Source organism: Sciurus vulgaris (assembly GCF_902686455.1).
Source record: "Sciurus vulgaris genome assembly, chromosome: 7".
NCBI lineage: Eukaryota > Metazoa > Chordata > Mammalia > Rodentia > Sciuridae > Sciurus > Sciurus vulgaris.
The window spans coordinates 48,795,830-48,808,738 of record NC_136467.1 but is presented as its reverse complement, the minus strand read 5'-3'; the positions used below and the strand labels follow the sequence as shown (position 1 = coordinate 48,808,738).

Below are 12,909 nucleotides of genomic sequence, written 5' to 3'. Positions count from 1 at the left end.
GATTTTTTTGCCCCCTCTATTTTTGCCTCTCTGGCCTTTCAAGACTGTCAAAAGCTCTACAAGGTTTTGTTGCCAGAAACCGCGCCTGCCACCAGCCAGAATTGAAGTGCCTAAGGGCTGTGGCAGAACGTGGGCTTGCCTTTCTGCTTATTATTCCTCTCCCAGGATCTGTGTGTCCTCAAGTGCTGGTTGCCTCTTCAGCGCTCCACTGACTTTCCACTGATGTTTATAGTTTGTCCAGCTTTTCCAGTTGTTTCAGCCCAAGTACAAAATGGAAGTCTAAGTAGTTTTTAAACTCCAAATTCTTAAACTGAGATTGATAATACCAGACTGCATTTCCTCCCTCTCAGGATGAGCGTGAAAGAAAGTATGGCAAGATACTTAACTGAATTACTGGTGGGATTCTGAAGATGACTCTAAGATATATGGGACCTTCTAAAGATCCATCCCCTGTGTCACTATATGTATCCAATACATGTAGTATATCCTAGTCTTAAATAATAGCTTCTCATTGGTTTTTAAAGAATGGTTTGGTTTTTTTCTTATTCCATGCCTACACATAAAATTAAACAATGATAACCTAAATATAATTCTCCCTTTTACAAAAAGATTCCTGTTAAAGAAATGAACTGTGTAACTTTGAGGAGGGCCTAACCCACAATTAAACTATATTTTCAATCTTTATAGTTTATTTTCTGTTAAAATGATTCAAAATTTTATTGAAAAAGTATGATAATGGAAGCCATTGGATTGTTGTAAAGTACCTAAATAAAAACTGTCAAGAGGATGTGATTATAAATGGAAAACCAAAGAAAAGTACATTTCTATTATTCTAGAATTTAAATATTTCCCCAAAGAATTGGAAAATGACCACCTCTCCTTAACCATACCTCAGAGTATTTCTCATTTTCATACTCCAAAACCGTTCTTCCCAGCTCCATAATAGAAAACTGAGCAGGGCCTTTGTCTTCTGTTCAACTTTTTCAGGAAGAAATATTAAGGAGGACGTGGCAATAGTCAATCAAAAGTAAACCAGTGTCTTTTTTTTTTTTTTTTTTTTTTTTTAGGGAAAGGGTGAGAGATGTTATGTCATATTCAGTTATTTTGAGGTTCAAGACACTCCTCAAAAAGCAAAGAATTCGTCAAAGTTCATGTTCTTTGCTGTGATCACATTCTTATGAAGAAATTGTTTCTCGTAACTTGACCATTATTTCAGGAATAGATTCAGTATTACTGGATATTACTGCATAATTTGCCTCCAACTAAAAAAGATGGCTAGAAGAATAATAATGTGATACTCATGGCTTTAAACATATTAAAGATAGACCCTTTATATAAATGTTATCCTGATAATCTCTTTTTTAAAAAGTCCCAAGAGTTATTCTCTCTCTGTGTTATTTAATATTGAACTTAATGTTTAAGAACATTTACATCATTTAATTGTTACCTAAGTTTGAATAATATACTTGATTTTGTAGTGTATTTTTTTACAGAGTTTTAACAGAACACTGTTGTGGTAAGCAAGAATTTGATTCTTTGCTTTCAAAACCAAATAGCACCCAACAATGACTTCCCTGTAAGAGACACAAATGTTTTCTTCTTGCTGAATCCATCTTCATGAATCCCTGGTCTAGAAATGCTTGTTTTAACAAAATAGTTAATCTGACAGAGTTTGTCTATCCCTTGCCCTAAGATCTTAACAATAACAACTGGGAGACAATAAAAGTTCTTTTTTTGAATGAGATGGGAGGTGAAAAGTAAACCTCATACTCCTCTTTCTTTGCCTCTTAAAACTGATATCTAGGGAGTTGTGCCTGCCTGGCATGTGTGAGGCCCTGGGTTCAATCTTCAGCATCACATATAAATTAAAAAATAAAACAAAAGATCCATTGACAACTAAAAAATATTTTTAAAAAAACTGATATCTTTAGACTTGGCTATCTCATTCACATTTAAATTCCCAGAAGCCATTTTTACAACTGTTACAACAATTTTGTACTTAGCCAGATACGTTACAGTGGTGATTGGTTTATAAGCATTTTCATAAGGTAATCGTTTTTATCTATTGTAATTCTACCAATAATTCAGGTAAGTATCTTGTCATATGTTCTTTCACATTCATCCCGTGAGGAAGGAAATGCAGTCTGGTATTATCATCTCCAACTTAAGAATCTGATGTTAAAAAATTACTTTAGACTTCCATTTTTCACTGGGGCTAAAACAACTAGAAAAGCTGAACAAAACATGAACTTCAGAGTAAAGTCAGTGGAGTGCTGAAGAGGCAATCAGCACTTGAGGACACACAATTCCTGGGAAAGAAAGTATTTCTTATACTTTAGGAAATATGTAAGAAATGAGGAAAAAAGGAGATGGTTGGCTCAATTCTTGGCCTGTATCATTTGGTAGTTCATCAGAAATTCAGAACCTCAGAGAGGTACAATTTTAGAAACTCAGATTCATTGATTTACTTTTTAATACGATTTCATTTCTTTTCTATTCATTTATTTATTTTTATTTTATTTTATTTTGAACCAGGGATTTAATCCAGGGTGTTTTACTACTGAGCCACATCCCTAGCCTTTTTTTTTTTTTTTTTTTTTTTTTGAGACAGGTCTTGCTAAGTTCCTTAGGGCTTCAATAAGTTGCTCACACATTCAGATGAGCATTCCTATTTATTGTGTAGAGTACTGAAATTGAACTCACTAGTGAGATCAAACTCATGATCCTTCTGCCTCAGCCTCCCAGGCTGCTGAGATTACAGGCCTGCACAACTGCACCTGGCTCAGTGCAATTTTAAATGCATGGTTCAAACTATAATCCTGCTAGGGCTGGGGATGTAGGCCAGTGATACAGCACTTGCCTAGCATGTACAAGGTCCCAAGTTCAATCTTTAGCACCACCAAACAAAAATACCTCCAGCTAACAGAACAGTGAGAACCTATGACATTTACTAATGCTGAATATTTTTCTGTTTAGAGTAATCCTAGCTGTCTTTAGCATTGGAAAGGCAGTGTTTGTTCTTTTTCTCTAGCACTAGTTTTCATTTCATAGAATAAGTGAGTTTTGACAATTTTCACTAAAATAAAGTATAATTTAAACATATTCGATACTTTGGTACTACTAAATGATTTTTCACTTCTAAAATTTGTGAACTAAGGATTACTGTCATATATTTCCCCCCACCACCCTTGGTACAAGTGGTTGAACCCAGGGGCACTTCACCACTGAGCCACATTCTCAACACTTATTATATTTTATTTAGAGAGAGGGTCTCACTAAGTTGCTTAGGGCCTCCATAAGTTACTGAGGCTGGCTCTGAGTTCATGATCCTCCTGCTTCAGCTTCCTGAACCGCTGGGATTATAGGCATGCGCCCCCTTACGAGGCTACTGTCATTTATTTACATGTGGAATGAGTATCATAACATGACATATACTGCTATGCTTCACTTGAAATATTTCTGGTTAATGCTCCCTTGGAGAAATTGGCAAGGGGTTAGTATCTGAAGATTATTTTAAGTTTTGAGAGACATATATAAGGATATCACATTTCCAATATTTGAGTATGTATTGTATGGTGTCAATCTTAATTCTGCTCCAAGTCCTGAGTATATGTAATGCTTATCACATGGAGAAAGTTTTCATATTATGCATATTGGAATTCTTATTTTGCTAAACATTCAAAGATTATTCTTAGTAATCCTTTTACTACTACTTGAAGCTGTGAGGATTATTAGTTCCCATTTACCAATTATGAGATTGGCTGAGTAGGACCTGGGAGATTTAAATTTTTTTTTTTTTAAATTCAGATGAGCATTCCTACTCATTGTGTAGAGTACTGAAAGTGAACTCACTAGTTAGAGCTCTGAGAATGATTTGCAGAATTGCTAAATGTGATTTGACTTAAATATTATTGTAAAGTTTATAAGGAAAGACATTTACACTCCTCATCCTAGGTAACACTTGTCCAGGTAAAAGATACATTAAAATTATGAAACTCTAAAAAAAATAAAACTGAATATCTCTTTTTTATTTATTTGTATTAAAGTGTTTGGAGACCTGCAGAATAATCAAATTGTTTTTTGTCGCCCCCCCCCCCCCTTAGAATTACCTCTGGACTACAAATTTACAAGATTCTCTTCAAACAGTTCAAAAACAGCTGGGTACTATCCTTTGGTGCATTATACCAATGGTCTTATTGAATAATGAGATATGGACAACAAAATAAATTATCTCTACTAAAAAATGAAGAACCACATATGCAACAAATGTACTGTAAAAAATACTAATTTTCAAAAAAATACTGTAAAATGCTTTATAGGAACAAATTTTTAATGAAAAATTCACCAAGAAATTGGTATTTGTCTATAGGTCTGCTTTTTATATAAATCATTTTGATGCTTAATAACTCTTGGAATATTAAAATCCCAGTATCCTAGAACTAAAAAGAACATTCTTGGTATTTTCTATACCAACAGCTTTGAAATTATAATGCAGCTTGGGAGACTTACATAATTTGCACATACGATTAGTCTGGTGGTTCTCAAAGTTGTGCATCCACAAATAGCACAGCATCACCTAGAACTTGATAATGCTGGTTAGAAGGCCCCACCCCAAAATCTCCTGAATCAGAAACTGTGGGAAGAGAGCCCACCAATGTGTGTTTTAACAAGCCTTCCAGGTGATTTTGATGCACACAACAGTTTGAGAACCAATTGCCATATACTCCATAATTTTGTTTGTCTGGGTGAATACGCTGATTATTGATATCGTTTATAATGTCTTTAACAGAAAGTACAGCCAGAACTGGAAATAGCTAATCTATATCAGTTCTCTCAATTTAGAGCCAATAACATTGAGCCCAGTGACGTTAAATGATTTTCCCAAACTGTTAGGTTTGGTACTATTCCTGTTTTCCAAAATAAGAAAATAGACACATGATTTCTTCTGAGATCATAAAGCCATCATGGGACAGAGATGGTAACTAGAAGCCAATCTCAACCTTCATTGTTACCCACTGTTTTCCCCCTAATGTTAGGGACTGTATTAGTTCATTGTCAATAACTTTAAGATATGCCTTCTCAACAGAATTTAAAATTGATTCTCGGGGTGAAAAACCATCTTCAATAACACAATGGATTCTGGTCTTTCAACATTCAAAAATACCAAGAAAATTCTTCTTCCTTGGTATTAAATTTTCTTATTAGGGAGAAAGCAGTATATAGTTATTAAATTTGAGTTAATTTTTTTTCTTAGGAGAGTTATGAAAAAAATGTTGAGAAAAACCATTTTAAGGGTTTCACAGATTTATTACAATCCAGGATGTTATATTTTATGTGCTGTGCATAGTCATATTAGCAGCTATTTGTTACAAGACATTTGGAGCCAGATAATGTTTACAGTAAATTCCTAACTACTTTTTGTGCTATAACTTCACTATCCATCATGAACAGGAACAGAAAACAATACTGGTCATTATTGTACCAGAGAATTTAGCATAAACACATGCAGTGAAAAGATAAATATTTTGTTAAAATTTGTAAATGTTTGAGAAATCTCAAATACACTGTGGGAATGATTATCTCAGGGTAAGAAAAGGTTATTGATTTTTCTTCCTCAAAGTCAGTAGCTTTGTTAGATATCTACCAATAAGTATATGGTGATGTATTTGAAATTGTTATCCCAGAATGTCACTGAAATATTACAGTGTGCATATACAATCAAACTTAGGGCTAAACGAAAGATGCTAAGTCATGTATGCTATAGAGATCTGATTTTTATAAATAAAGCTATTTTTCCTTATGCATGTTTGTTCTGTAAATGGCAAAGAATACATCTTTAAATGCTTATGAATTTCTATTAATAAGAAAAGTGAGAGCCCCCCCCCAACAACAACAAAAAAATTAAATTAACTACTTTTCTTGGCCACTGAGAAGTGGTAGAGGTAGGAGGGGGGGATCTCAAGTCAGAAGCTCTGTTTTGTCAGTATCCATCTAAAATCCTGAACAAGTTATCACTTAATTTGACTTGTTTTTTTCCATCTTTTAAAAAGATAAAATTAGAATTTATTTCTAAGTTTCCTTCTACCTTTTTAACAGGTCAGTGATGACTCTAATGGACGTTTGTTAGACTGTTGTATTAGACTTTTTACATTTTTCCTTCATTGTTATAAAAAGTGCCAGTATTTCTAATTGAGTATGAACAGTAAATATCATCTAGAAGTGACACCATAAAAAGTAAAAAGAATATTGGAGAAGTTGTTTGTTTGTTTGTTTTTTTGGGGTTTTTTTTGTTGTTGTTGTTGTTGTTTTTTGATGCTGGGGATGGACTGAGCTATCTCCCCAGCCCTGGAAAAGTTTTTATCCTTTAATAAAGTTTTATGAAGAAAGGAAAATTTTTCCCAATATAATTAGTATAATTTGGGATGGTAATGGAAGCACCTACATTGGTTTTTATCCCTGAACATGCTGTTTTCAGTGGAAAACTATTCCCTATGCACCATCCTGGTTTACTACATTTATATTAATTATGCCCTCCTTGGTCTAATTCTCAAGGAGTTCAAGATGGTTTTGGAAGAATTAATCACTGTGGATTTTGTGGGCAGTACTTAAATTCTTTTCATGTAGTGTGTGGTACACCAAAAAGAATACCCTAAATATGACTGGAATATATCTAAAAACATATGACAGCAGATATCACAACTTGAGTTACTAGTATAAATCGTGTGCTGTCCAGCCACTATTTCATAAAGGTTTAGAGAATAAGTTCTTCTGCATTCTCTAATAGGGAGGGCTGTGGATGCTGCAAGGTTTGTGAAAAGTAATAACCAAGTATATTTAGTCATTTAAGCAAAAAGTTGACATAAATAGCCCAAAATTTCTGATTTGAGTTAGAAACTTAAATATATAGTTATCAGGGTTGCTGTTGCTTGATATAGTTCTTGTAAGTTCCACTTGCTGAGGTGTAATTTTTCTAGGCCTGGAAGATTTAAGAGAGCTATGTTTCTTTTGCAAATTCCATCAACTTTTCTATTCCTATGCTGGACATAATCAGAAAATGTCATTTTTCTTGCCCTTGATTTACTATCAACCTTAGCTTTACCAGTAATGTCATTCTTCTACTGGCTGGTGCCACTCACTTGTTACAGATTAATGTGGTTGCTGTTTAGTTTATTATAACTAGTCATTAAATTAGACTTAGGCATCATACAGGTTTCACTTACCAGTTTTGGTTAACTCCAAAAACGCAGCTCCATTTCTTAACACTGTCTTCTTTCTCAGTTTTAGACCCCAATTTTTCCTTCTGTAGACCCCCAAACCAGTTAAGAGATCCTCTAACCCTATATTGTCCTGTGAGAAGTTAGCAACACACTTCATAATTTCCCTGTGACCACTTGATAACTTTTTAATGATTTCCCAACCTTTTATTAACCTAGACAACACCCAACTTTTTATTTATTTTTATTTTTTGGTGACAACAAGAAATATAGTAGTGACATTTTACTTTTCTTTCAAGCACATAGAAGACAAAAGTACTAATAATCCTTACTTAGTTTGACAGCAATTCTGCTAGTAGTTATACTGGCTAGGAAGGTAATGTCAAGTACTTTATTATTAGGGCAAGAAATATCAAGTAAGACAACAACAGTTATGTTTTTCTTTTTGAGATTATTTTCACAAGACAGCAACGATTTTCAAAATCTTCAGAGTCTTCAAAGATCACATTATTCAAATTATATGTCTAAGAATAGAACTATACAGAACAGAGACCATAACAAGCTAATCTGTTAATGAATATTCAGACGTCTTCATACGGCACAGGACACAAATTTGATATTTTTGCACATGTTCTCAATTACAAGCAAGAAGCAGGGCTGTAAACATAAATTTTGCCAATAGGCTGAAATGGAGAAAGGAATTAATAAGGTTATTCAAACAGAGTGAAATAAAGAACATATACCATTAATCTCCCACATATATAAATATTACTCCTAAAATAATAGAAAACACCCAGATTTGTATTTTTGTTTACAAAACTCTATTCATGAATTTAAGGAGTTAGGAAAAATTGGAGGAAAGCCCTTCTCCAAGCATCCTAATTGAACCCCAGCTGCTTTGATTCTCTTACCTCTACCCTAGGAACTGCCTCAGGCCTTGCCTTCTACCCCTGATCCTGCAGGGATCTTTACTGTGGGCCTTGAGGAGTTCACTTCACAGCAGGTGTCTGCTTCTGGGCCTTTAGTTAAACTCCCAGCCTAGAGCACCCTCTCCACTGATCATGTCAGACTGCCTTAGCCCTCAGGGAGCTTAGGGAAAGGACTTCAAAACAAAGGAAAAGGGTGAGGGCCAATGGTCTTCACCACTACTGTACACTCTCACAACTGAGACAGCCCTCCAGCATCACTTTGCTGGAACTTGTCCTGGAAATGCAGACTCCACGCAGCTCCTTATCCCCAAAGAAAGCTTGGGATCTCCCACAATGTAGACTGCAGCCTACTCCCTCATTTGGAAGGAGAGCAGGGAAGGAAGTGCTGACTAAGAAGTGAGGACCAAGAGGACTAGGCAGTGCAGCAGATCCTGTGGTATATAAGGGCAGTAACAAATTGGTGTAGAGGCAGGTGACCCACAAAATTCTATTTTCAAATCACTTCTTAAACAGTTCAAGGCCCAAAAGAGAACTGTCATCTTTAGAAAAGTGAAGTAAAGCAAATTCTAGTTGCTTGGCACACGACCCACACTGCCTGCCTTCAGCCCATCACTAAGGCCCTTTTCTCTCCTTCCACTTTTTGAACTAAAGCTCAAGAAACACAGAATTTGGTAGAATAGATAGGAGGAAAAGGGTGGGGATGTCAGTGAACCTCACGGAGAACACTATGCCCAAATAAGCAGTTACCCTACAGGTCTCCCTTTATGACTTTGAGACCTTGCCAAAAGTGAGATCAAGAAATAAGGGCAGAGATCTGAAGTATGTTTTACAAGTCTTTCTCTTTCTGGACACAACCAAAAAGTCTACTCTGCCAGTTTGGTTTCGGTCTCTGAGTGGTAACTGCTTCAGAGAGGGAGAGAGGAGAAAAGCAGAGATGGGGGAAGAGTGAGAGGCATAACAAGACCCACATTCCAGAAAAATCTCTTCCTCAGTGCCCTACCCTGGCAACTTCATCATGTCCAGAGGAGGTGTGGAAGGGAAAGAGGGGTAGCCAAACAAAGGCACCTACATTAATGGTGGTTTATTGGCTAGGGCCAAGAAAGGCTACTAAAAAGGACCATTCCACCTTGCTTAAGGCACTACCACTTCACTGCTCAACTTGCCTGACAACTAATTGGGTTTATGGGTAATAGTGGTGAGTATGGGGGTTGCTTGCTATGTGTTGCTTAGGAGCTTAGGTCCATAGATAGTTCATGATGAGGCAGTGGTGGCCTGTGCAGACAGAACTCCACCAGCAGAGAGCAAGTACTGTTGGTGGGCACAGCTCTTCATACTCACCAGTAGCTGACTGCGATGCACAATAACCAAACTACCAGAGCGTTCCTCTTAGGTTACTTCATTTGTGTGTAGCAGTTACCCACCAGCCACCTGTTTGTTCTACCAGATAACCAGCAGGTTAGACAGCAAAGGCCCAGGAAAGCAGCTGGGATCCAGTAAGTGGTAGCCTGGAATGTCCAGTTTGGGTTGATGGCTGGGCTGAGATTTCAGTTTTATCTTGCAGTGGTGAAACTCAAAAACACATAGTACATGGATATTAGGAGCACAAGCATAAAGTGTGGCTAGTTATTTGTAAAGAAGTGTCAAGCTTCCTTGTGACAGAGAACCACTAAAAGACCTGGGAGAAGACCATGGTCACAGACAGGACCCAAGCCATGCAAAGAAGGCAGTACATATCTACAACATCATGAGCGTGGCATAGAAGCAGTAGAAGGCCATGCGCTTGTAACATGTTCATACAATGCAGAACAGCTTGAAGGGCCAGAAGAATAGCATAGGCATGTAAGCAACCATCTTGAAATTGTTGAAAACTTAGAACTGAAGGACAAACTAGTTCAGTACAATGAAAAAGCAGACAGAAGGTTGCATGCTGCTGGCCAAGAATAGACGATGGGAAGGAAACTTGTGCAGGAGCTTTCCACAGGGCAGAAGTTAGCCAGACTGGAACCGGAAGGACCTGGGGCTCTCCACAGGCTGTCGTGGTGGACCTCGAATTCCTCTTCGGGGTCCTTCACCCATCAGGTAGTATTGTAGAGGATTGGACCACAGTTCCCCTTTGATAATCTCAGCAATTCTATCAAATTCTAGAAGGCTGTGGTCTGAGAACCAGTTGAAGAAACTGGGGATAGTGTTCCCTTCCCGGTTCCTGTGGATATGGGCCTGGGGGTCTTGGCCCCGGTGCCAGCGAATTGGAGTGGAAAGAGACACAACTCGGCCAGAGGATCTGCGCTCGTACTCTTTGACTAGCCCTTCATTTCGGAAGTATGGGTTGCTCTGAAAGATGAACTTGAATTTGCAGCCTGCTCTCGGGTGTTTAAGTTCCTCCACCTCCAAATTGATCATGTACCTCATTATATCTTCGTCTTGACCACTGATCATAGGTGACAGCTGAGGATGGTTACGAAAAGCGGTGACCCAGAAACCTGGAATATTTTGGATAATGAAACTCCTGCGCTGCATATGGAGCCTTCGCATTCGGCCAAATTTGCGCTCTAGCTGGAGGAAGGCCCTGTCAGCCTGGGCATTTACATTTGACAGCTCTTGATCGATGGCCTCCAGCGAGTCCATGCAGTTATTGATCTTCGGGGCCCTGGGTCGTCCCTCCTCTTTCCCTCCACCAGCTGCCTTTTTTTCCTTCTGTATCACCTTCTTTTCCTCCATCACCGCCTCTGCTACGCCCTCCTTTTCCGCTCCTGCCGAGATGGCGCATTTCTTAGTCGTCACTTCCTTGGCCTTCACCCCAGGCTTCACCTGAGACCCCCAGGCCCCTGCGCCACAGCCTTCCAGAGCCTTCTGCTCCGCAGGGCTATGCGGCTCTCCGAGCTGACAGCCATTTTTCTGGCTGTTGTCAGCTCCCACAGAGACAGAGGCTGCTTCCGGGCCCTTCGAAGGAGGCACAGCATCTTCGAGTCCCCCTCCGGTGGCTGCAAGGCTGAAGCTCCCGGCAACTCGGACGCTGAGTGCGGGGCTACAGTCCACGGAATCCCGGGGTGCACCTCCCTCCGCAGTGGCCTCCAAACGGCCCTCACCTGTCTCCGCCATCTCCTGTGCCGCCTCGGTTTCCTCGCGGAGCCCCTGGCACTGACTTAGGGCCAGATCTCCTGGGGCCTGGTCCGGAATGGCGGTTGGGGCGAGAGGGAGCTTGCTGCCCACCTCCAGGCCGCTCATTTTGATGGAAGTCAGACCTGCAGAAGGGCGTTCCTTGTCCTCTGCAGAAGCCGCGCTCCGCCGCAATCAGCTCCTAGCACCACCCCTTTTCGTTGGGGCGGGCGCTGTCATGGCAACCGGTTACGTCATTAGCCGTCGCGCGAGAACTCGCTGCCCGGAAGATTACGCTTATCAATCAAACGTATTCCTTTGTCTTCTGGTTACAAAACGTTATGAATTTAATCAGTCTGGAAAAGAAATTTGGCGTACGTAAATGAATGCAAAAAACTCAAGCATGTACGAACCGTGTTGATATGGACTTCTAGGTCTCTGAATGAATCTCTAAGGTACCTATCTTAAAATATTCATTTAAAAGTAAGAAGGGTTAGTCATTGTGTATTCAGACTCAGGACGTGAATAGGAGAGGGAATTCACCAACTCACAGGCCTACCTTTAAGGAACAAATTCGTGGCTATTAATAAAGAATTGAGATGAGCAGGTTTTGATTTTTAAAGAAAAGTGAAATGTTGCTAGGTTGTGATTTTTTAAATTAGAAGCAGTTGAAAAGGAAACTTCTTTCATCCTAACAAGACATCATAAAGGATTATTTCACTTCCATACAGATTTTATGGTTTTAAACTTTGGCTGATGTCAGTGAAACAAATGAACAATATTTCCTCTTCACTTTTAATAGGAGTAGCAAAGTTTTGTTTTGTTTTTTCCTTACTTAGAGGTGACCATACACACAACATGCACAAATTAGAAATACAATCTTAGTGGATTTTGACTTCTAAAATGATGCATATTATGATTTTCTTCAGGTTGTAATCTCAAAGTAGTTTCTGCTTCATAATGCTTGTGGGCATGAAGCCCAAATATATTTGCCCAAATTGGCTCCGGTTGTAACTGCAGGACAGAAGCAACTGTCAGCTATTTGCAGGCTCCTGCTCCTGATCTACAGTCTCTTAAAAATATTTACTTAAAAAGTAAGAAAAATTAGTTATTACTATCCAATTGAACTCAGAAAATTCATTTGGTACCACTACTGTCTATTAGTTTGATGGAATGTGAGAACACTGGTGTTAATCTTTTTTTATTTTTACAGACTGCATTTTGATTCATTGTACACAAATGGGGTACATCTTTTTGTTTCTATGATTGTGCACGATGTAGATTCATACCATTCATGTAATCATACATGTATATAGGGTAATGATATCTGTCCCATTCCACCCTTTTTATACCCCCACTCCCTCCTACCTCTACGGAATCTGAAGTTCTACCATTCTTAGAAAAGGTAAGACCAAAGGGAAACATATTTTGCACATTTATGTTAACATCATAAATTCATATTACACAAACAATTACAGCCCTTTGCAACCATCTTGAGCAACCCAGAGTATGATCATAATCAAATAAGGACTCAGAATTTAGAGAAAAAGGATTTAAAGAAAAACATATATTCTAAGACTTCTAGTGAGGGAATAGTGTAGACCTCATTCAACTAAGAATGAGGTAGTGAAAGAAGGCAGACAATACAGACAAACAGCTTGTCACACAGT

The 12,909-nt window shown here is 38.4% G+C and overlaps 2 protein-coding genes across 3 annotated transcripts in view; one reads left to right on the top strand and one right to left on the bottom strand.

Annotated features, from left to right (window-relative positions):
- NT5DC1 (5'-nucleotidase domain containing 1) overlaps positions 1-5,802 on the top strand; it is a 128,287-nt gene extending 122,485 nt beyond the window's left edge. For both annotated transcript variants that reach the window (XM_079146288.1, XM_079146289.1), the window contains exon 12: positions 4,104-5,802. In XM_079146288.1, coding sequence (XP_079002414.1) covers positions 4,104-4,204 — 101 coding nt within the window. In that variant the 3' untranslated portion in view covers positions 4,205-5,802. The remainder of the gene's footprint in view (positions 1-4,103) is intronic.
- Positions 5,803-7,441: 1,639 nt separating this feature from the next.
- On the bottom strand, positions 7,442-11,512 carry TSPYL4 (TSPY like 4). Its single transcript, XM_079146290.1, has one exon. It carries the CDS (start codon positions 11,366-11,368, stop codon positions 10,133-10,135), a length of 1,236 nt encoding a protein of 411 aa, XP_079002416.1. The 5' UTR covers positions 11,369-11,512; the 3' UTR covers positions 7,442-10,132.
- Positions 11,513-12,909: the final 1,397 nt, after the last annotated feature.